General features: G+C 79.3%; 2 protein-coding genes and 8 non-coding genes across 10 annotated transcripts; 8 read left to right on the top strand and 2 right to left on the bottom strand.

The window, feature by feature from the left end:
• The first annotated feature begins 1,344 nt into the window (after nt 1-1,344).
• Nucleotides 1,345-1,463, top strand: LOC131276478 (5S ribosomal RNA). Its single transcript, XR_009183951.1, has one exon. It is a non-coding gene; the product is annotated as a 5S ribosomal RNA (ribosomal RNA).
• Nucleotides 1,464-4,221: 2,758 nt separating this feature from the next.
• Nucleotides 4,222-4,340, top strand: LOC131276474 (5S ribosomal RNA). The gene has a single exon (XR_009183947.1). It is a non-coding gene; the product is annotated as a 5S ribosomal RNA (ribosomal RNA).
• Nucleotides 4,341-5,568: 1,228 nt separating this feature from the next.
• On the bottom strand, nt 5,569-10,425 carry LOC139437787 (basic proline-rich protein-like). Its single transcript, XM_071212464.1, has 6 exons — nt 10,387-10,425; nt 8,731-9,906; nt 8,454-8,609; nt 7,776-8,404; nt 5,897-7,016; nt 5,569-5,775 (listed from the first exon to the last, which is right to left on the bottom strand). The coding sequence occupies exons 1-6, from the start codon at nt 10,423-10,425 to the stop codon at nt 5,569-5,571; spliced, it is 3,327 nt and encodes a 1,108-aa protein (XP_071068565.1).
• LOC111763280 (5S ribosomal RNA) lies at nt 7,038-7,156 on the top strand. The gene has a single exon (XR_002796172.1). It is a non-coding gene; the product is annotated as a 5S ribosomal RNA (ribosomal RNA).
• Nucleotides 9,905-10,023, top strand: LOC131276507 (5S ribosomal RNA). The gene has a single exon (XR_009183978.1). It is a non-coding gene; the product is annotated as a 5S ribosomal RNA (ribosomal RNA).
• A 2,317-nt stretch (nt 10,426-12,742) lies between the features above and the next one.
• LOC131276504 (5S ribosomal RNA) lies at nt 12,743-12,861 on the top strand. Its single transcript, XR_009183976.1, has one exon. It is a non-coding gene; the product is annotated as a 5S ribosomal RNA (ribosomal RNA).
• A 1,440-nt stretch (nt 12,862-14,301) lies between these two features.
• LOC139437786 (basic proline-rich protein-like) lies at nt 14,302-19,184 on the bottom strand. Its single transcript, XM_071212463.1, has 4 exons — nt 19,035-19,184; nt 17,201-18,385; nt 16,984-17,078; nt 14,302-15,523 (listed from the first exon to the last, which is right to left on the bottom strand). The coding sequence occupies exons 1-4, from the start codon at nt 19,182-19,184 to the stop codon at nt 14,302-14,304; spliced, it is 2,652 nt and encodes an 883-aa protein (XP_071068564.1).
• On the top strand, nt 15,545-15,662 carry LOC131276500 (5S ribosomal RNA). Its single transcript, XR_009183972.1, has one exon. It is a non-coding gene; the product is annotated as a 5S ribosomal RNA (ribosomal RNA).
• LOC131276505 (5S ribosomal RNA) lies at nt 18,384-18,502 on the top strand. Its single transcript, XR_009183977.1, has one exon. It is a non-coding gene; the product is annotated as a 5S ribosomal RNA (ribosomal RNA).
• A 2,059-nt stretch (nt 19,185-21,243) lies between the features above and the next one.
• Nucleotides 21,244-21,362, top strand: LOC131276498 (5S ribosomal RNA). The gene has a single exon (XR_009183970.1). It is a non-coding gene; the product is annotated as a 5S ribosomal RNA (ribosomal RNA).
• The last annotated feature ends 252 nt before the right edge of the window (nt 21,363-21,614 follow it).

Raw genomic sequence — 21,614 nt, 5'->3', positions numbered from 1 at the left:
GGCCGAGCGGGCGGCCGTTGTCGCCCTCGCCTCCGGCCAGGCGCACCTGCGGGAGCTGGGCGACCTCCGCCGTCAGCAGGCGCTGGCGACAGCGAGGCCTAGGCCGGCTGAGGCCGGGACGCCTGGAGGGGCTCGGGGCGGCAGGGCAGCGGGCCGGGGCCCCAGCTCTGCGGCCCAGGGCCTCTGGGACGAGAGGCCCGTGCCGGCAGCCCGGCAGGGCCCAGGCGCAGGTGCGTGGGGACCGAGGCCCCGCCCAGCGCCGCGGCCCGGGTGCGGTTGCGCTGCGTGCGCCTCGGGGCCTCCCGCTGCGGCTGGGCAGCCCCCGGTGCCAGGTCCCAGGGCCTGTGCTCTGGCCCCAACTGCGCAGGCCTCCGGACAGCCTGGCCCCGACCCGGCCACCTGCCGCTCTCCACCTGGCTCCTGGGTGAGCGTTTGCAGCCAGCGCGGCCGCCCGCATCCGACAGGCGGCTCGTGGCCGACGCTCCGAGGGAGAGCGGCCGCTGCCGCGCACGGCGCGGCTGTGTGGCCTGAAGGCCGGGCGGCGTGCGAGGCGACCCCCGCCCTCCGGGTGGGCGTGGCTCCTGGGGGCGGGCCCCGGCGGCCGAGGGCAGAGCCCGGCGCGCGCGGCCGGGAGCACGAGGTCTGGACGCGGGGACCCGCTGCGGCGGCCCAGGGCCCAGGGTCCGAGCTCCGGGGGGGGGGGGGGAGAGGCGTGCGGGGTGAGGGTGTGGGTGGGGGGCCGGGGGCCGGGGACCGGAGACAAGCGGGCGCGTGGGCGGCAGGCCGGGCCTGGGGCCGGCCCCGCCTCCTGGGCCGGGGCGGTACCAGTACCGGCTGAGGGGCGCCGGGTGGGCGGGGTGGCAGGCGCTTCGGGGAGCCCCGGCGCCGGGCGGTGAGGCAGGGCCGGGCGGCCGGCAGGAGGCGCCGGCGCTCGCGCCTGCGGCGGGTCGCTGCGGGAGAGTCGGGGGCCGGCCGGGCAGGCCACGGGGGTGCGCGTGGCGGTGGGGAGTCGGCGGGGCGCCGTCCGGGGACTGAGCCGTCGGGGGCGCGCGGGCCGCGCCGTGGGCCCGAGGGCGGGGCCGGGGCCGGTGGCGTGTGGGCAGGCGAGCGGCGGGGCTCCCGGGAGCCAGTGGCGTGCGGGGCAGGTGGGGCCCGAGGCCAGGGGCGGGCCGGAACGGCTGGCGGCGGCGGCGGCGGGCTGAACGGTCGGCCCGGAGGCGGCCGCCCTCAGCCTCCGGGGGCGGGGCGGGGCCGGGCGGGGCGGGAGCGGGAGGCTGGCGGCTGGCGGCTGGCGGCGCGGCGGCGCGCAGCGGGCTCTTGAGGCTGCCGGCGGCGGCAGCCGGCGTCTACGGCCATACCACCCTGAACGCGCCCGATCTCGTCTGATCTCGGAAGCTAAGCAGGGTCGGGCCTGGTTAGTACTTGGATGGGAGACCGCCTGGGAATACCGGGTGCTGTAGGCTTTTGCCACCAGCCTCCCCCTCCCTCTCGCTCGCGCTCCTTTTGCCCGCCCCGAGCCGGGCTCCCCGCAGCCGTCACGGCCAGGAATGCCCGCCCCCGGCCCCCGGCCCCCGGCCCCAAGCCGCGCGCGCCCTTTCCTGGCGGCGCAGCCACGCAGGCAGTCACGCAGGCAGCCACTCAGGCGGCGGCCACCCAGCCTTTCCGTGCAGCTCGCAGCCACGCACCAACCCTCACCCGGCTGGGGCTCGCAGGGGCCCGCGCCCACTGCGCCTGGGCCCAAGACCCCAGGCCCGCTACACCTGTCCGCGTCCGGCGGGCCCTGCCCCTGGCCCGTGTCCCGGAACCGTGCACACCCGGCCTGCCCCTTCTCGCCTTCCCCGCCTCGCCTGGCACCACGCCGATGGGCCCCATGCCACAGACTTCCCGTGGCCCCCTGAGCCCAGGGGACAGGCCCCACCCAACCAGCCGCCCACTGCCCCGTGGCCCCTCGGGCAGCGGGAAAGCGGGCGGCGCTCGCTCTCCCTCAGCCAGTGCGGTCGGTACCCCTGTGCCGACCAACGGGACACGGTCCGGAGCCCGCGAAGCAGGCACGCAGGCGCACGCACGCACGCACGCACGCACGCACGGACAGAAGCCCCGCGGGCCCGGGGCCCATCGCTCCTCCCGCACGGGGCTGGTGGCATTCAGAGCCCATGGCGCCTGGACACACCGCCGCCGGCGGCGGAGGCAGACCGGGGGCCACCTGGCTGAGCCCGGGGGCCACCTGGCTGAGCCCGGGGGCCACCTGGCTGAGCCCGGGACCCACCTGGCTGAGCCCGGGTCCCACCTGCCTGAGCCGGGCTCTCACCTGGCTGAGCGGGGCTCCCACGTGGCTGAGCCCGGGTCCCGGGCCGGTGCCTTCCCCGCCGGGTCCAGCCCAAGCACCAGCACCCGCCACCCGGGCCCGCTGGGGCCAGAGCTCCCTGCCCTGCCCGGCGGACACTCGCCGGTCCGCTGCCCGGGAGGCCTGTGGCCCGTGCCCCTCTGGCCCCAGCAGCAGTCCGGGGCCTCTATCCCCCGGGGGGACGGCAGGGCCCGAGGGCCAGGATGTGTGCTCGGGACCCGAGGGCACACGAGGGCACGGCGAGCAGAGGCGCTGGTCCTGGCAGCCCGGCGCCACGTCCAGTTGGGCTAGGGGCTGGGAGACCGAGGCCCAGCGGTCCAGGCCGTCACTGGCGGCGGGCAGGTGTGCCGAGGCCGGGTCTCGCTAGCCGGAGAACTGAAGGAAGCGGCCTCCCGAGGGAGATGTCCCCCACGGGGCGCGCGGCGCGGGTTGCAAGGGTCCCTCCCGCCGGCGGGCGGCAAGCGCCCAGGCGCCTTGTGGAAGGCCTGGCCGAGCGGGCGGCCGTGTCGCCCTCGCCTCCCGCCAGGCGCACCTGCGGGAGCTGGGCGACCTCCGCCGTCAGCAGGCGCTGGCGACAGCGAGGCCTAGGCCGGCTGAGGCCGGGACGCCTGGAGGGGCTCGGGGCGGCAGGGCAGCGGGCCGGGGCCCCAGCTCTGCGGCCCAGGGCCTCTGGGACGAGAGGCCCGTGCCGGCAGCCCGGCAGGGCCCAGGCGCAGGTGCGTGGGGACCGAGGCCCCGCCCAGCGCCGCGGCCCGGGTGCGGTTGCGCTGCGTGCGCCTCGGGGCCTCCCGCTGCGGCTGGGCAGCCCCCCGGTGCCAGGTCCCAGGGCCTGTGCTCTGGCCCCAGCTGCGCAGGCCTCCGGACAGCCTGGCCCCGACCCGGCCACCTGCCGCTCTCCACCTGGCTCCTGGGTGAGCGTTTGCAGCCAGCGCGGCCGCCCGCATCCGACAGGCGGCTCGTGGCCGACGCTCCGAGGGAGAGCGGCCGCTGCCGCGCACGGCGCGGCTGTGTGGCCTGAAGGCCGGGCGGCGTGCGGGGCGACCCCCGCCCTCCGGGTGGGCGTGGCTCCTGGGGGCGGGCCCCGGCGGCCGAGGGCAGAGCCCGGCGCGCGCGGCCGGGAGCACGAGGTCTGGACGCGGGGACCCGCTGCGGCGGCCCAGGGCCCAGGGTCCGAGCTCCGAGGGGGGGGGTGGGGGAGAGGCGTGCGGGGTGAGGGTGTGGGTGGGGGGCCGGGGGCCGGGGACCGGAGACAAGCGGGCGCGTGGGCGGCAGGCCGGGCCTGGGGCCGGCCCCGCCTCCTGGGCCGGGGCGGTACCGGCTGAGGGGCGCCGGGTGGGCGGGGTGGCAGGCGCTTCGGGGAGCCCCGGCGCCGGGCGGTGAGGCAGGGCCGGCCGGCCGGGCGGCCGGCAGGAGGCGCCGGCGCTCGCGCCTGCGCCGGGTCGCTGCGGGAGAGTCGGGGGCCGGCCGGCCGGCCGGGCAGGCCACGGGGGGTGCGCGTGGCGGTGGGGAGTCGGCGGGGCGCCGTCCGGGGACTGAGCCGTCGGGGGCGCGCGGGCCGCGCCGTGGGCCCGAGGGCGGGGCCGGGGCCGGTGGCGTGTGGGCAGGCGAGCGGCGGGGCTCCCGGGAGCCAGTGGCGTGCGGGGCAGGTGGGGCCCGAGGCCAGGGGCGGGCCGGAACGGCGGGCGGCGGCGGCGGCGGCGGCGGCGGCGGCGGCGGCGGCGGCGGGCTGAACGGTCGGCCCGGAGGAGGCCGCCCTCAGCCTCCGGGGGCGGGGCGGGGCGGGGCCGGGCGGGGCGGGAGCGGGAGGCTGGCGGCTGGCGGCTGGCGGCGCGGCGGCGCGCAGCGGGCTCTTGAGGCTGCCGGCGGCGGCAGCCGGCGTCTACGGCCATACCACCCTGAACGCGCCCGATCTCGTCTGATCTCGGAAGCTAAGCAGGGTCGGGCCTGGTTAGTACTTGGATGGGAGACCGCCTGGGAATACCGGGTGCTGTAGGCTTTTGCCACCAGCCTCCCCCTCCCTCTCGCTCGCGCTCCTTTTGCCCGCCCCGAGCCGGGCTCCCCGCAGCCGTCACGGCCAGGAATGCCCGCCCCCGGCCCCCGGCCCCAAGCCGCCCGCGCCCTTTCCTGGCGGCGCAGCCACGCAGGCAGTCACGCAGGCAGCCACTCAGGCGGCGGCCACCCAGCCTTTCCTTGCAGCTCGCAGCCACGCACCAACCCTCACCCGGCTGGGGCTCGCAGGGGCCCGCGCCCACTGCGCCTGGGCCCAAGACCCCAGGCCCGCTACACCTGTCCGCGTCCGGCGGGCCCTGCCCCTGGCCCGTGTCCCGGAACCGTGCACACCCGGCCTGCCCCTTCTCGCCTTCCCCGCCTCGCCTGGCACCACGCCGATGGGCCCCATGCCACAGACTTCCCGTGGCCCCCTGAGCCCAGGGGACAGGCCCCACCCAACCAGCCGCCCACTGCCCCGTGGCCCCTCGGGCAGCGGGGAAAGCGGGCGGCGCTCGCTCTCCCTCAGCCAGTGCGGTCGGTACCCCTGTGCCGACCAACGGGACACGGTCCGGAGCCCGCGAAGCAGGCACGCAGGCGCACGCACGCACGCACGCACGCACGGACAGAAGCCCCGCGGGCCCGGGGCCCATCGCTCCTCCCGCACGGGGCTGGTGGCATTCAGAGCCCATGGCGCCTGGACACACCGCCGCCGGCGGCGGAGGCAGACCGGGGGCCACCTGGCTGAGCCCGGGGGCCACCTGGCTGAGCCCGGGACCCACCTGGCTGAGCCCGGGTCCCACCTGCCTGAGCCGGGCTCTCACCTGGCTGAGCGGGGCTCCCACGTGGCTGAGCCCGGGTCCCGGGCCGGTGCCTTCCCCGCCGGGTCCAGCCCAAGCACCAGCACCCGCCACCCGGGCCCGCTGGGGCCAGAGCTCCCTGCCCTGCCCGGCGGACACTCGCCGGTCCGCTGCCCGGGAGGCCTGTGGCCCGTGCCCCTCTGGCCCCAGCAGCAGTCCGGGGCCTCTTTCCCCCGGGGGGTGGGGGTGGGGGGGGACGGCAGGGCCCGAGGCCCAGGATGTGTGCTCGGGACCCGAGGGCACACGAGGGCACGGCGAGCAGAGGCGCTGGTCCTGGCAGCCCGGCGCCACGTCCAGTTGGGCTAGGGGCTGGGAGACCGAGGCCCAGCGGTCCAGGCCGTCACTGGCGGCGGGCAGGTGTGCCGAGGCCGGGTCTCGCTAGCCGGAGAACTGAAGGAAGCGGCCTCCCGAGGGAGATGTCCCCCACGGGGCGCGCGGCGCGGGTTTGCAAGGGTCCCTCCCGCCGGCGGGCGGCAAGCGCCCAGGCGCCTTGTGGAAGGCCTGGCCGAGCGGGCGGCCGTTGTCGCCCTCGCCTCCGGCCAGGCGCACCTGCGGGAGCTGGGCGACCTCCGCCGTCAGCAGGCGCTGGCGACAGCGAGGCCTAGGCCGGCTGAGGCCGGGACGCCTGGAGGGGCTCGGGGCGGCAGGGCAGCGGGCCGGGGCCCCAGCTCTGCGGCCCAGGGCCTCTGGGACGAGAGGCCCGTGCCGGCAGCCCGGCAGGGCCCAGGCGCAGGTGCGTGGGGACCGAGGCCCCGCCCAGCGCCGCGGCCCGGGTGCGGTTGCGCTGCGTGCGCCTCGGGGCCTCCCGCTGCGGCTGGGCAGCCCCCGGTGCCAGGTCCCAGGGCCTGTGCTCTGGCCCCAACTGCGCAGGCCTCCGGACAGCCTGGCCCCGACCCGGCCACCTGCCGCTCTCCACCTGGCTCCTGGGTGAGCGTTTGCAGCCAGCGCGGCCGCCCGCATCCGACAGGCGGCTCGTGGCCGACGCTCCGAGGGAGAGCGGCCGCTGCCGCGCACGGCGCGGCTGTGTGGCCTGAAGGCCGGGCGGCGTGCGGGGCGACCCCCGCCCTCCGGGTGGGCGTGGCTCCTGGGGGCGGGCCCCGGCGGCCGAGGGCAGAGCCCGGCGCGCGCGGCCGGGAGCACGAGGTCTGGACGCGGGGACCCGCTGCGGCGGCCCAGGGCCCAGGGTCCGAGCTCCGGGGGGGGGGGGGAGAGGCGTGCGGGGTGAGGGTGTGGGTGGGGGGCCGGGGGCCGGGGACCGGAGACAAGCGGGCGCGTGGGCGGCAGGCCGGGCCTGGGGCCGGCCCCGCCTCCTGGGCCGGGGCGGTACCAGTACCGGCTGAGGGGCGCCGGGTGGGCGGGGGTGGCAGGCGCTTCGGGGAGCCCCGGCGCCGGGCGGTGAGGCAGGGCCGGGCGGCCGGCAGGAGGCGCCGGCGCTCGCGCCTGCGGCGGGTCGCTGCGGGAGAGTCGGGGGCCGGCCGGGCAGGCCACGGGGGTGCGCGTGGCGGTGGGGAGTCGGCGGGGCGCCGTCCGGGGACTGAGCCGTCGGGGGCGCGCGGGCCGCGCCGTGGGCCCGAGGGCGGGGCCGGGGCCGGTGGCGTGTGGGCAGGCGAGCGGCGGGGCTCCCGGGAGCCAGTGGCGTGCGGGGCAGGTGGGGCCCGAGGCCAGGGGCGGGCCGGAACGGCTGGCGGCGGCGGCGGCGGGCTGAACGGTCGGCCCGGAGGCGGCCGCCCTCAGCCTCCGGGGGCGGGGCGGGGCCGGGCGGGGCGGGAGCGGGAGGCTGGCGGCTGGCGGCTGGCGGCGCGGCGGCGCGCAGCGGGCTCTTGAGGCTGCCGGCGGCGGCAGCCGGCGTCTACGGCCATACCACCCTGAACGCGCCCGATCTCGTCTGATCTCGGAAGCTAAGCAGGGTCGGGCCTGGTTAGTACTTGGATGGGAGACCGCCTGGGAATACCGGGTGCTGTAGGCTTTTGCCACCAGCCTCCCCCTCCCTCTCGCTCGCGCTCCTTTTGCCCGCCCCGAGCCGGGCTCCCCGCAGCCGTCACGGCCAGGAATGCCCGCCCCCGGCCCCCGGCCCCCGGCCCCAAGCCGCGCGCGCCCTTTCCTGGCGGCGCAGCCACGCAGGCAGTCACGCAGGCAGCCACTCAGGCGGCGGCCACCCAGCCTTTCCGTGCAGCTCGCAGCCACGCACCAACCCTCACCCGGCTGGGGCTCGCAGGGGCCCGCGCCCACTGCGCCTGGGCCCAAGACCCCAGGCCCGCTACACCTGTCCGCGTCCGGCGGGCCCTGCCCCTGGCCCGTGTCCCGGAACCGTGCACACCCGGCCTGCCCCTTCTCGCCTTCCCCGCCTCGCCTGGCACCACGCCGATGGGCCCCATGCCACAGACTTCCCGTGGCCCCCTGAGCCCAGGGGACAGGCCCCACCCAACCAGCCGCCCACTGCCCCGTGGCCCCTCGGGCAGCGGGAAAGCGGGCGGCGCTCGCTCTCCCTCAGCCAGTGCGGTCGGTACCCCTGTGCCGACCAACGGGACACGGTCCGGAGCCCGCGAAGCAGGCACGCAGGCGCACGCACGCACGCACGCACGCACGCACGCACGGACAGAAGCCCCGCGGGCCCGGGGCCCATCGCTCCTCCCGCACGGGGCTGGTGGCATTCAGAGCCCATGGCGCCTGGACACACCGCCGCCGGCGGCGGAGGCAGACCGGGGGCCACCTGGCTGAGCCCGGGGGCCACCTGGCTGAGCCCGGGGGCCACCTGGCTGAGCCCGGGACCCACCTGGCTGAGCCCGGGTCCCACCTGCCTGAGCCGGGCTCTCACCTGGCTGAGCGGGGCTCCCACGTGGCTGAGCCCGGGTCCCGGGCCGGTGCCTTCCCCGCCGGGTCCAGCCCAAGCACCAGCACCCGCCACCCGGGCCCGCTGGGGCCAGAGCTCCCTGCCCTGCCCGGCGGACACTCGCCGGTCCGCTGCCCGGGAGGCCTGTGGCCCGTGCCCCTCTGGCCCCAGCAGCAGTCCGGGGCCTCTATCCCCCGGGGGGACGGCAGGGCCCGAGGGCCAGGATGTGTGCTCGGGACCCGAGGGCACACGAGGGCACGGCGAGCAGAGGCGCTGGTCCTGGCAGCCCGGCGCCACGTCCAGTTGGGCTAGGGGCTGGGAGACCGAGGCCCAGCGGTCCAGGCCGTCACTGGCGGCGGGCAGGTGTGCCGAGGCCGGGTCTCGCTAGCCGGAGAACTGAAGGAAGCGGCCTCCCGAGGGAGATGTCCCCCACGGGGCGCGCGGCGCGGGTTGCAAGGGTCCCTCCCGCCGGCGGGCGGCAAGCGCCCAGGCGCCTTGTGGAAGGCCTGGCCGAGCGGGCGGCCGTGTCGCCCTCGCCTCCGGCCAGGCGCACCTGCGGGAGCTGGGCGACCTCCGCCGTCAGCAGGCGCTGGCGACAGCGAGGCCTAGGCCGGCTGAGGCCGGGACGCCTGGAGGGGCTCGGGGCGGCAGGGCAGCGGGCCGGGGCCCCAGCTCTGCGGCCCAGGGCCTCTGGGACGAGAGGCCCGTGCCGGCAGCCCGGCAGGGCCCAGGCGCAGGTGCGTGGGGACCGAGGCCCCGCCCAGCGCCGCGGCCCGGGTGCGGTTGCGCTGCGTGCGCCTCGGGGCCTCCCGCTGCGGCTGGGCAGCCCCCGGTGCCAGGTCCCAGGGCCTGTGCTCTGGCCCCAGCTGCGCAGGCCTCCGGACAGCCTGGCCCCGACCCGGCCACCTGCCGCTCTCCACCTGGCTCCTGGGTGAGCGTTTGCAGCCAGCGCGGCCGCCCGCATCCGACAGGCGGCTCGTGGCCGACGCTCCGAGGGAGAGCGGCCGCTGCCGCGCACGGCGCGGCTGTGTGGCCTGAAGGCCGGGCGGCGTGCGGGGCGACCCCCGCCCTCCGGGTGGGCGTGGCTCCTGGGGGCGGGCCCCGGCGGCCGAGGGCAGAGCCCGGCGCGCGCGGCCGGGAGCACGAGGTCTGGACGCGGGGACCCGCTGCGGCGGCCCAGGGCCCAGGGTCCGAGCTCCGAGGGGGGGGTGGGGGAGAGGCGTGCGGGGTGAGGGTGTGGGTGGGGGGCCGGGGGCCGGGGACCGGAGACAAGCGGGCGCGTGGGCGGCAGGCCGGGCCTGGGGCCGGCCCCGCCTCCTGGGCCGGGGCGGTACCGGCTGAGGGGCGCCGGGTGGGCGGGGTGGCAGGCGCTTCGGGGAGCCCCGGCGCCGGGCGGTGAGGCAGGGCCGGCCGGCCAGGCGGCCGGCAGGAGGCGCCGGCGCTCGCGCCTGCGCCGGGTCGCTGCGGGAGAGTCGGGGGCCGGCCGGCCGGCCGGGCAGGCCACGGGGGTGCGCGTGGCGGTGGGGAGTCGGCGGGGCGCCGTCCGGGGACTGAGCCGTCGGGGGCGCGCGGGCCGCGCCGTGGGCCCGAGGGCGGGGCCGGGGCCGGTGGCGTGTGGGCAGGCGAGCGGCGGGGCTCCCGGGAGCCAGTGGCGTGCGGGGCAGGTGGGGCCCGAGGCCAGGGGCGGGCCGGAACGGCGGGCGGCGGCGGCGGCGGCGGCGGCGGCGGCGGCGGCGGGCTGAACGGTCGGCCCGGAGGCGGCCGCCCTCAGCCTCCGGGGGCGGGGCGGGGCCGGGCGGGGCGGGAGCGGGAGGCTGGCGGCTGGCGGCTGGCGGCGCGGCGGCGCGCAGCGGGCTCTTGAGGCTGCCGGCGGCGGCAGCCGGCGTCTACGGCCATACCACCCTGAACGCGCCCGATCTCGTCTGATCTCGGAAGCTAAGCAGGGTCGGGCCTGGTTAGTACTTGGATGGGAGACCGCCTGGGAATACCGGGTGCTGTAGGCTTTTGCCACCAGCCTCCCCCTCCCTCTCGCTCGCGCTCCTTTTGCCCGCCCCGAGCCGGGCTCCCCGCAGCCGTCACGGCCAGGAATGCCCGCCCCCGGCCCCCGGCCCCAAGCCGCCCGCGCCCTTTCCTGGCGGCGCAGCCACGCAGGCAGTCACGCAGGCAGCCACTCAGGCGGCGGCCACCCAGCCTTTCCTTGCAGCTCGCAGCCACGCACCAACCCTCACCCGGCTGGGGCTCGCAGGGGCCCGCGCCCACTGCGCCTGGGCCCAAGACCCCAGGCCCGCTACACCTGTCCGCGTCCGGCGGGCCCTGCCCCTGGCCCGTGTCCCGGAACCGTGCACACCCGGCCTGCCCCTTCTCGCCTTCCCCGCCTCGCCTGGCACCACGCCGATGGGCCCCATGCCACAGACTTCCCGTGGCCCCCTGAGCCCAGGGGACAGGCCCCACCCAACCAGCCGCCCACTGCCCCGTGGCCCCTCGGGCAGCGGGAAAGCGGGCGGCGCTCGCTCTCCCTCAGCCAGTGCGGTCGGTACCCCTGTGCCGACCAACGGGACACGGTCCGGAGCCCGCGAAGCAGGCACGCAGGCGCACGCACGCACGCACGCACGCACGCACGGACAGAAGCCCCGCGGGCCCGGGGCCCATCGCTCCTCCCGCACGGGGCTGGTGGCATTCAGAGCCCATGGCGCCTGGACACACCGCCGCCGGCGGCGGAGGCAGACCGGGGGCCACCTGGCTGAGCCCGGGGGCCACCTGGCTGAGCCCGGGGGCCACCTGGCTGAGCCCGGGACCCACCTGGCTGAGCCCGGGTCCCACCTGCCTGAGCCGGGCTCTCACCTGGCTGAGCGGGGCTCCCACGTGGCTGAGCCCGGGTCCCGGGCCGGTGCCTTCCCCGCCGGGTCCAGCCCAAGCACCAGCACCCGCCACCCGGGCCCGCTGGGGCCAGAGCTCCCTGCCCTGCCCGGCGGACACTCGCCGGTCCGCTGCCCGGGAGGCCTGTGGCCCGTGCCCCTCTGGCCCCAGCAGCAGTCCGGGGCCTCTATCCCCCGGGGGGACGGCAGGGCCCGAGGGCCAGGATGTGTGCTCGGGACCCGAGGGCACACGAGGGCACGGCGAGCAGAGGCGCTGGTCCTGGCAGCCCGGCGCCACGTCCAGTTGGGCTAGGGGCTGGGAGACCGAGGCCCAGCGGTCCAGGCCGTCACTGGCGGCGGGCAGGTGTGCCGAGGCCGGGTCTCGCTAGCCGGAGAACTGAAGGAAGCGGCCTCCCGAGGGAGATGTCCCCCACGGGGCGCGCGGCGCGGGTTGCAAGGGTCCCTCCCGCCGGCGGGCGGCAAGCGCCCAGGCGCCTTGTGGAAGGCCTGGCCGAGCGGGCGGCCGTGTCGCCCTCGCCTCCCGCCAGGCGCACCTGCGGGAGCTGGGCGACCTCCGCCGTCAGCAGGCGCTGGCGACAGCGAGGCCTAGGCCGGCTGAGGCCGGGACGCCTGGAGGGGCTCGGGGCGGCAGGGCAGCGGGCCGGGGCCCCAGCTCTGCGGCCCAGGGCCTCTGGGACGAGAGGCCCGTGCCGGCAGCCCGGCAGGGCCCAGGCGCAGGTGCGTGGGGACCGAGGCCCCGCCCAGCGCCGCGGCCCGGGTGCGGTTGCGCTGCGTGCGCCTCGGGGCCTCCCGCTGCGGCTGGGCAGCCCCCGGTGCCAGGTCCCAGGGCCTGTGCTCTGGCCCCAGCTGCGCAGGCCTCCGGACAGCCTGGCCCCGACCCGGCCACCTGCCGCTCTCCACCTGGCTCCTGGGTGAGCGTTTGCAGCCAGCGCGGCCGCCCGCATCCGACAGGCGGCTCGTGGCCGACGCTCCGAGGGAGAGCGGCCGCTGCCGCGCACGGCGCGGCTGTGTGGCCTGAAGGCCGGGCGGCGTGCGGGGCGACCCCCGCCCTCCGGGTGGGCGTGGCTCCTGGGGGCGGGCCCCGGCGGCCGAGGGCAGAGCCCGGCGCGCGCGGCCGGGAGCACGAGGTCTGGACGCGGGGACCCGCTGCGGCGGCCCAGGGCCCAGGGTCCGAGCTCCGAGGGGGGGGTGGGGGAGAGGCGTGCGGGGTGAGGGTGTGGGTGGGGGGCCGGGGGCCGGGGACCGGAGACAAGCGGGCGCGTGGGCGGCAGGCCGGGCCTGGGGCCGGCCCCCCCTCCTGGGCCGGGGCGGTACCGGCTGAGGGGCGCCGGGTGGGCGGGGGTGGCAGGCGCTTCGGGGAGCCCCGGCGCCGGGCGGTGAGGCAGGGCCGGCCGGCCGGGCGGCCGGCAGGAGGCGCCGGCGCTCGCGCCTGCGCCGGGTCGCTGCGGGAGAGTCGGGGGCCGGCCGGCCGGCCGGGCAGGCCACGGGGGTGCGCGTGGCGGTGGGGAGTCGGCGGGGCGCCGTCCGGGGACTGAGCCGTCGGGGGCGCGCGGGCCGCGCCGTGGGCCCGAGGGCGGGGCCGGGGCCGGTGGCGTGTGGGCAGGCGAGCGGCGGGGCTCCCGGGAGCCAGTGGCGTGCGGGGCAGGTGGGGCCCGAGGCCAGGGGCGGGCCGGAACGGCGGGCGGCGGCGGCGGCGGCGGCGGCGGCGGCGGCGGCGGCGGCGGGCTGAACGGTCGGCCCGGAGGAGGCCGCCCTCAGCCTCCGGGGGGCGGGGCGGGGCGGGGCCGGGCGGGGCGGGAGCGGGAGGCTGGCGGCTGGCGGCTGGCGGCGCGGCGGCGCGCAGCGGGCTCTTGACCATACCACCCTGAACGCGCCCGATCTCGTCTGATCTCGGAAGCTAAGCAGGGTCGGGCCTGGTTAGTACTTGGATGGGAGACCGCCTGGGAATACCGGGTGCTGTAGGCTTTTGCCACCAGCCTCCCCCTCCCTCTCGCTCGCGCTCCTTTTGCCCGCCCCGAGCCGGGCTCCCCGCAGCCGTCACGGCCAGGAATGCCCGCCCCCGGCCCCCGGCCCCAAGCCGCGCGCGCCCTTTCCTGGCGGCGCAGCCACGCAGGCAGTCACGCAGGCAGCCACTCAGGCGGCGGCCACCCAGCCTTTCCGTGCAGCTCGCAGCCACGCACCAACCCTCACCCGGCTGGGGCTCGCAGGGGCCCGCGCCCACTGCGCCTGGGCCCAAGACCCCAGGCCCGCTACACCTGTCCGCGTCCGGCGGGCCCTGCCCCTGGCCCGTGTCCCGGAACCGTGCACACCCGGCCTGCCCTTCTCGCCTTCCCCGCCTCGCCTGGCACCACGCCGATGGGCCCCATGCCACAGACTTCCCGTGGCCCCCTGAGCCCAGGGGAAAGGCCCCACCCAACCAGCCGCCCACTGCCCCGTGGCCCCTCGGGCAGCGGGAAAGCGGGCGGCGCTCGCTCTCCCTCAGCCAGTGCGGTCGGTACCCCTGTGCCGACCAACGGGACACGGTCCGGAGCCCGCGAAGCAGGCACGCAGGCGCACGCACGCACGCACGCACGCACGCACGCACGGACAGAAGCCCCGCGGGCCCGGGGCCCATCGCTCCTCCCGCACGGGGCTGGTGGCATTCAGAGCCCATGGCGCCTGGACACACCGCCGCCGGCGGCGGAGGCAGACCGGGGGCCACCTGGCTGAGCCCGGGGGCCACCTGGCTGAGCCCGGGACCCACCTGGCTGAGCCCGGGTCCCACCTGCCTGAGCCGGGCTCTCACCTGGCTGAGCGGGGCTCCCACGTGGCTGAGCCCGGGTCCCGGGCCGGTGCCTTCCCCGCCGGGTCCAGCCCAAGCACCAGCACCCGCCACCCGGGCCCGCTGGGGCCAGAGCTCCCTGCCCTGCCCGGCGGACACTCGCCGGTCCGCTGCCCGGGAGGCCTGTGGCCCGTGCCCCTCTGGCCCCAGCAGCAGTCCGGGGCCTCTATCCCCCGGGGGGACGGCAGGGCCCGAGGGCCAGGATGTGTGCTCGGGACCCGAGGGCACACGAGGGCACGGCGAGCAGAGGCGCTGGTCCTGGCAGCCCGGCGCCACGTCCAGTTGGGCTAGGGGCTGGGAGACCGAGGCCCAGCGGTCCAGGCCGTCACTGGCGGCGGGCAGGTGTGCCGAGGCCGGGTCTCGCTAGCCGGAGAACTGAAGGAAGCGGCCTCCCGAGGGAGATGTCCCCCACGGGGCGCGCGGCGCGGGTTGCAAGGGTCCCTCCCGCCGGCGGGCGGCAAGCGCCCAGGCGCCTTGTGGAAGGCCTGGCCGAGCGGGCGGCCGTGTCGCCCTCGCCTCCCGCCAGGCGCACCTGCGGGAGCTGGGCGACCTCCGCCGTCAGCAGGCGCTGGCGACAGCGAGGCCTAGGCCGGCTGAGGCCGGGACGCCTGGAGGGGCTCGGGGCGGCAGGGCAGCGGGCCGGGGCCCCAGCTCTGCGGCCCAGGGCCTCTGGGACGAGAGGCCCGTGCCGGCAGCCCGGCAGGGCCCAGGCGCAGGTGCGTGGGGACCGAGGCTCCGCCCAGCGCCGCGGCCCGGGTGCGGTTGCGCTGCGTGCGCCTCGGGGCCTCCCGCTGCGGCTGGGCAGCCCCCGGTGCCAGGTCCCAGGGCCTGTGCTCTGGCCCCAACTGCGCAGGCCTCCGGACAGCCTGGCCCCGACCGGCCACCTGCCGCTCTCCACCTGGCTCCTGGGTGAGCGTTTGCAGCCAGCGCGGCCGCCCGCATCCGACAGGCGGCTCGTGGCCGACGCTCCGAGGGAGAGCGGCCGCTGCCGCGCACGGCGCGGCTGTGTGGCCTGAAGGCCGGGCGGCGTGCGGGGCGACCCCCGCCCTCCGGGTGGGCGTGGCTCCTGGGGGCGGGCCCCGGCGGCCGAGGGCAGAGCCCGGCGCGCGCGGCCGGGAGCACGAGGTCTGGACGCGGGGACCCGCTGCGGCGGCCCAGGGCCCAGGGTCCGAGCTCCGGGGGGGGGGGGGGGAGAGGCGTGCGGGGTGAGGGTGTGGGTGGGGGGCCGGGGCCGGGGACCGGAGACAAGCGGGCGCGTGGGCGGCAGGCCGGGCCTGGGGCCGGCCCCGCCTCCTGGGCCGGGGCGGTACCAGTACCGGCTGAGGGGCGCCGGGTGGGCGGGGTGGCAGGCGCTTCGGGGAGCCCCGGCGCCGGGCGGTGAGGCAGGGCCGGGCGGCCGGCAGGAGGCGCCGGCGCTCGCGCCTGCGGCGGTCGCTGCGGGAGAGTCGGGGGCCGGCCGGGCAGGCCACGGGGGTGCGCGTGGCGGTGGGGAGTCGGCGGGGCGCCGTCCGGGACTGAGCCGTCGGGGGCGCGCGGGCCGCGCCGTGGGCCCGAGGGCGGGGCCGGGGCCGGTGGCGTGTGGGCAGGCGAGCGGCGGGGCTCCCGGGAGCCAGTGGCGTGCGGGGCAGGTGGGGCCCGAGGCCAGGGGCGGGCCGGAACGGCTGGCGGCGGCGGCGGCGGGCTGAACGGTCGGCCCGGAGGCGGCCGCCCTCAGCCTCCGGGGGCGGGGCGGGGCCGGGCGGGGCGGGAGCGGGAGGCTGGCGGCTGGCGGCTGGCGGCGCGGCGGCGCGCAGCGGGCTCTTGAGGCTGCCGGCGGCGGCAGCCGGCGTCTACGGCCATACCACCCTGAACGCGCCCGATCTCGTCTGATCTCGGAAGCTAAGCAGGGTCGGGCCTGGTTAGTACTTGGATGGGAGACCGCCTGGAATACCGGGTGCTGTAGGCTTTTGCCACCAGCCTCCCCCTCCCTCTCGCTCGCGCTCCTTTTGCCCGCCCCGAGCCGGGCTCCCCGCAGCCGTCACGGCCAGGAATGCCCGCCCCGGGCCCCGGCCCCAAGCCGCGCGCGCCCTTTCCTGGCGGCGCAGCCACGCAGGCAGTCACGCAGGCAGCCACTCAGGCGGCGGCCACCCAGCCTTTCCGTGCAGCTCGCAGCCACGCACCAACCCTCACCCGGCTGGGGCTCGCAGGGGCCCGCGCCCACTGCGCCTGGGCCCAAGACCCCAGGCCCGCTACACCTGTCCGCGTCCGGCGGGCCCTGCCCCTGGCCCGTGTCCCGGAACCGTGCACACCCGGCCTGCCCCTTCTCGCCTTCCCCGCCTCGCCTGGCACCACGCCGATGGGCCCCATGCCACAGACTTCCGTGGCCCCCTGAGCCCAGGGGACAGGCCCCACCCAACCAGCCGCCCACTGCCCCGTGCCCCTCGGGCAGCGGGAAAGCGGGCGGCGCTCGCTCTCCCTCAGCCAGTGCGGTCGGTACCCCTGTGCCGACCAACGGGACACGGTCCGGAGCCCGCGAAGCAGGCACGCAGGCGCACGCACGCACGCACGCACGCACGCACGGACAGAAGCCCCGCGGGCCCGGGGCCCATCGCTCCTCCCGCACGGGACTGGTGGCATTCAGAGCCCATGGCGCCTGGACACACCGCCGCCGGCGGCGGAGGCAGACCGGGGCCACCTGGCTGAGCCCGGGGCCACCTGGCTGAGCCCGGACCCACCTGGCTGAGCCCGGGTCCCACCTGCCTGAGCCGGCTCTCACCTGGCTGAGCGGGGCTCCCACGTGGCTGAGCCCGGGTCCCGGGCCGGTGCCTTCCCCGCCGGGTCCAGCCCAAGCACCAGCACCCGCCACCCGGGCCCGCTGGGGCCAGAGCTCCCTGCCCTGCCCGGCGGACACTCGCCGGTCCGCTGGCCCGGGAGGCCTGTGGCCCGTGCCCCTCTGGCCCCAGCAGCAGTCCGGGGCCTCTATCCCCCGGGGGGACGGCAGGGCCCGAGGGCCAGGATGTGTGCTCGGGACCCGAGGGCACACGAGGGCACGGCGAGCAGAGGCGCTGGTCCTGGCAGCCCGGCGCCACGTCCAGTTGGGCTAGGGGCTGGGAGACCGAGGCCCAGCGGTCCAGGCCGTCACTGGCGGCGGGCAGGTGTGCCGAGGCCGGGTCTCGCTAGCCGGAGAACTGAAGGAAGCGGCCTCCCGAGGGAGATGTCCCCCACGGGGCGCGCGGCGCGGGTTGCAAGGGTCCCTCCCGCCGGCGGGCGGGCAAGCGCCCAGGCGCCTTGTGGAAGGCCTGGCCGAGCGGGCGGCCGTGTCGCCCTCGCCTCCCGCCAGGCGCACCTGCGGGAGCTGGGCGACCTCCGCCGTCAGCAGGCGCTGGCGACAGCGAGGCCTAGGCCGGCTTGAGGCCGGGACGCCTGGAGGGGCTCGGGGCGGCAGGGCAGCGGGCCGGGGCCCCAGCTCTGCGGCCCAGGGCCTCTGGGACGAGAGGCCCGTGCCGGCAGCCCGGCAGGGCCCAGGCGCAGGTGCGTGGGGACCGAGGCCCCGCCCAGCGCCGCGGCCCGGGTGCGGTTGCGCTGCGTGCGCCTCGGGGCCTCCCGCTGCGGCTGGGCAGCCCCCGGTGCCAGGTCCCAGGGCCTGTGCTCTGGCCCCAGCTGCGCAGGCCTCCGGACAGCCTGGCCCCGACCCGGCCACCTGCCGCTCTCCACCTGGCTCCTGGGTGAGCGTTTGCAGCCAGCGCGGCCGCCCGCATCCGACAGGCGGCTCGTGGCCGACGCTCCGAGGGAGAGCGGCCGCTGCCGCGCACGGCGCGGCTGTGTGGCCTGAAGGCCGGGCGGCGTGCGGGGCGACCCCCGCCCTCCGGGTGGGCGTGGCTCCTGGGGCGGGCCCCGGCGGCCGAGGGCAGAGCCCGGCGCGCGCGGCCGGGAGCACGAGGTCTGGACGCGGGGACCCGCTGCGGCGGCCCAGGGCCCAGGGTCCGAGCTCCGAGGGGGGGGTGGGGGAGAGGCGTGCGGGGTGAGGGTGTGGGTGGGGGGCCGGGGGCCGGGGACCGGAGACAAGCGGGCGCGTGGGCGGCAGGCCGGGCCTGGGCCGGCCCCGCCTCCTGGGCCGGGGCGGTACCGGCTGAGGGGCGCCGGGTGGGCGGGGTGGCAGGCGCTTCGGGGAGCCCCGGCGCCGGGCGGTGAGGCAGGGCCGGCCGGCCGGGCGGCCGGCAGGAGGCGCCGGCGCTCGCGCCTGCGCCGGGTCGCTGCGGGAGAGTCGGGGGCCGGCCGGCCGGCCGGGCAGGCCACGGGGGTGCGCGTGGCGGTGGGGAGTCGGCGGGGCGCCGTCCGGGGACTGAGCCGTCGGGGGCGCGCGGGCCGCGCCGTGGGCCCGAGGGCGGGGCCGGGGCCGGTGGCGTGTGGGCAGGCGAGCGGCGGGGCTCCCGGGAGCCAGTGGCGTGCGGGGCAGGTGGGGCCCGAGGCCAGGGGCGGGCCGGAACGGCGGGCGGCGGCGGCGGCGGCGGCGGCGGCGGCGGCGGCGGCGGCGGGCTGAACGGTCGGCCCGGAGGCGGCCGCCCTCAGCCTCCGGGGGCGGGGCGGGGCGGGGCCGGGCGGGGCGGGAGCGGGAGGCTGGCGGCTGGCGGCTGGCGGCGCGGCGGCGCGCAGCGGGCTCTTGAGGCTGCCGGCGGCGGCAGCCGGCGTCTACGGCCATACCACCCTGAACGCGCCCGATCTCGTCTGATCTCGGAAGCTAAGCAGGGTCGGGCCTGGTTAGTACTTGGATGGGAGACCGCCTGGGAATACCGGGTGCTGTAGGCTTTTGCCACCAGCCTCCCCTCCCTCTCGCTCGCGCTCCTTTTGCCCGCCCCGAGCCGGGCTCCCCGCAGCCGTCACGGCCAGGAATGCCCGCCCCCGGCCCCCGGCCCCAAGCCGCCCGCGCCCTTTCCTGGCGGCGCAGCCACGCAGGCAGTCACGCAGGCAGCCACTCAGGCGGCGGCCACCCAGCCTTTCCTTGCAGCTCGCAGCCACGCACCAACCCTCACCCGGCTGGGGCTCGCAGGGGCCCGCCGCCCACTGCGCCTGGGCCCAAGACCCCAGGCCCGCTACACCTGTCCGCGTCGGCGGGCCCTGCCCCTGGCCCGTGTCCCGGAACCGTGCACACCCGGCCTGCCCCTTCTCGCCTTCCCCGCCTCGCCTGGCACCACGCCGATGGGCCCATGCCACAGACTTCCCGTGGCCCCCTGAGCCCAGGGGACAGGCCCCACCCAACCAGCCGCCCACTGCCCCGTGGCCCCTCGGGCAGCGGGAAAGCGGGCGGCGCTCGCTCTCCCTCAGCCAGTGCGGTCGGTACCCCTGTGCCGACCAACGGGACACGGTCCGGAGCCCGCGAAGCAGGCACGCAGGCGCACGCACGCACGCACGCACGCACGCACGGACAGAAGCCCCGCGGGCCCGGGGCCCATCGCTCCTCCCGCACGGGGCTGGTGGCATTCAGAGCCATGGCGCCTGGACACACCGCCGCCGGCGGCGGAGGCAGACCGGGGGCCACCTGGCTGAGCCCGGGGGCCACCTGGCTGAGCCCGGGGCCACCTGGCTGAGCCCGGGACCCACCTGGCTGAGCCCGGGTCCCACCTGCCTGAGCCGGGCTCTCACCTGGCTGAGCGGGGCTCCCACGTGGCTGAGCCCGGGTCCCGGGCCGGTGCCTTCCCCGCCGGGTCCAGCCAAGCACCAGCACCCGCCACCCGGCCCGCTGGGCCAGAGCTCCCTGCCCTGCCCGGCGGACACTCGCCGGTCCGCTGCCCGGGAGGCCTGTGGCCCGTGCCCCTCTGGCCCCAGCAGCAGTCCGGGGCCTCTTTCCCCCGGGGGGTGGGGGTGGGGGGGGGACGGCAGGGCCCGAGGCCCAGGATGTGTGCTCGGGACCCGAGGGCACACGAGGGCACGGCGAGCAGAGGCGCTGTCCTGGCAGCCCGCGCCACGTCCAGTTGGGCTAGGGGCTGGGAGACCGAGGCCCAGCGGTCCAGGCCGTCACTGGCGGCGGGCAGGTGTGCCGAGGCCGGGTCTCGCTAGCCGGAGAACTGAAGGAAGCGGCCTCCCGAGGGAGATGTCCCCCACGGGGCGCGCGGCGCGGGTTGCAAGGGTCCCTCCCGCCGGCGGGCGGCAAGCGCCCAGGCGCCTTGTGGAAGGCCTGGCCGAGCGGGCGGCCGTGTCGCCCTCGCCTCCCGCCAGGCGCACCTGCGGGAGCTGGGCGACCTCCGCCGTCAGCAGGCGCTGGCGACAGCGAGGCCTAGGCCGGCTGAGGCCGGGACGCCTGGAGGGGCTCGGGGCGGCAGGGCAGCGGGCCGGGGCCCCAGCTCTGCGGCCAGGGCCTCTGGGACGAGAGGCCCGTGCCGGCAGCCCGGCAGGGCCCAGGCGCAGGTGCGTGGGGACCGAGGCCCCGCCCAGCGCCGCGGCCCGGGTGCGGTTGCGCTGCGTGCGCCTCGGGGCCTCCCGCTGCGGCTGGGCAGCCCCCGGTGCCAGGTCCCAGGGCCTGTGCTCTGGCCCCAGCTGCGCAGGCCTCCGGACAGCCTGGCCCCGACCCGGCCACCTGCCGCTCTCCACCTGGCTCCTGGGTGAGCGTTTGCAGCCAGCGCGGCCGCCCGCATCCGACAGGCGGCTCGTGGCCGACGCTCCGAGGGAGAGCGGCCGCTGCCGCGCACGGCGCGGCTGTGTGGCCTGAAGGCCGGGCGGCGTGCGGGGCGACCCCCGCCCTCCGGGTGGGCGTGGCTCCTGGGGGCGGGCCCCGGCGGCCGAGGGCAGAGCCCGGCGCGCGCGGCAGAGCCCGGCGCGCGCGGCCGGGAGCACGAGGTCTGGACGCGGGGACCCGCTGCGGCGGCCCAGGGCCCAGGGTCCGAGCTCCGAGGGGGGGGTGGGGGAGAGGCGTGCGGGGTGAGGGTGTGGGTGGGGGGGCCGGGGGCCGGGGACCGGAGACAAGCGGGCGCGTGGGCGGCAGGCCGGGCCTGGGGCCGGCCCCCCCTCCTGGGCCGGGGCGGTACCGGCTGAGGGGCGCCGGGTGGGCGGGGTGGCAGGCGCTTCGGGGAGCCCCCGGCGCCGGGCGGTGAGGCAGGGCCGGCCGGCCGGGCGGCCGGCAGGAGGCGCCGGCGCTCGCGCCTGCGCCGGGTCGCTGCGGGAGAGTCGGGGGCCGGCCGGCCGGCCGGGCAGGCCACGGGGTGCGCGTGGCGGTGGGGAGTCGGCGGGGCGCCGTCCGGGGACTGAGCCGTCGGGGGCGCGCGGGCCGCGCCGTGGGCCCGAGGGCGGGCCGGGGCCGGTGGCGTGTGGGCAGGCGAGCGGCGGGGCTCCCGGGAGCCAGTGGCGTGCGGGGCAGGTGGGGCCCGAGGCCAGGGCGGGCCGGAACGGCTGGCGGCGGCGGCGGCGGGCTGAACGGTCGGCCCGGAGGCGGCCGCCCTCAGCCTCCGGGGGCGGGGCGGGGCCGGGCGGGGCGGGAGCGGGAGGCTGCGGCTGGCGGCTGGCGGCGCGGCGGGCGCGCAGCGGGCTCCTTGAGGCTGCCGGCGGCGGCAGCCGGCGTCTACGGCCATACCACCCTGAACGCGCCCGATCTCGTCTGATCTCGGAAGCTAAGCAGGGTCGGGCCTGGTTAGTACTTGGATGGGAGACCGCCTGGGAATACCGGGTGCTGTAGGCTTTTGCCACCAGCCTCCCCCTCCCTCTCGCTCGCGCTCCTTTTGCCCGCCCCGAGCCGGGCTCCCCGCAGCCGTCACGGCCAGGAATGCCCGCCCCCGGGCCCCGGCCCCAAGCCGCGCGCGCCCTTTCCTGGCGGCGCAGCCACGCAGGCAGTCACGCAGGCAGCCACTCAGGCGGCGGCCACCCAGCCTTTCCGTGCAGCTCGCAGCCACGCACCAACCCTCACCCGGCTGGGGCTCGCAGGGGCCCGCGC

The sequence above is a fragment of the Dasypus novemcinctus genome, chromosome 28 (assembly GCF_030445035.2).
Source record: "Dasypus novemcinctus isolate mDasNov1 chromosome 28, mDasNov1.1.hap2, whole genome shotgun sequence".
Lineage (NCBI taxonomy): Eukaryota > Metazoa > Chordata > Mammalia > Cingulata > Dasypodidae > Dasypus > Dasypus novemcinctus.
This window is presented reverse-complemented; position numbering and strand designations above follow the sequence as displayed.

What these genes read in the sequence shown, in the direction of transcription:
- LOC139437787 (XM_071212464.1), bottom strand. Translation starts at nt 10,425, where the DNA reads ATGGGGCCCATCGGCGTGGTGCCAGGCGAGGCGGGGAAG. An exon ending in GGGCTTCTGTCCGTGCGTGC is followed by an intron (nt 7,017 to 7,775) that starts GTGCGTGCGTGC and finishes CGCCGCCGGCAG; the next exon opens with CCTCAAGAGCCCGCTGCGCG. An exon ending in TGGGCCCTGCCGGGCTGCCG is followed by an intron (nt 5,776 to 5,896) that starts GCACGGGCCTCT and finishes CGCTGTCGCCAG; the next exon opens with CGCCTGCTGACGGCGGAGGT.
- LOC139437786 (XM_071212463.1), bottom strand. Translation starts at nt 19,184, where the DNA reads ATGGCTCTGAATGCCACCAGCCCCGTGCGGGAGGAGCGATGGGCCCCG. An exon ending in TCCCGTTGGTCGGCACAGGG is followed by an intron (nt 18,386 to 19,034) that starts GTACCGACCGCA and finishes GTATGGCCGTAG; the next exon opens with ACGCCGGCTGCCGCCGCCGG. An exon ending in TGGGCCCTGCCGGGCTGCCG is followed by an intron (nt 17,079 to 17,200) that starts GCACGGGCCTCT and finishes CGCTGTCGCCAG; the next exon opens with CGCCTGCTGACGGCGGAGGT.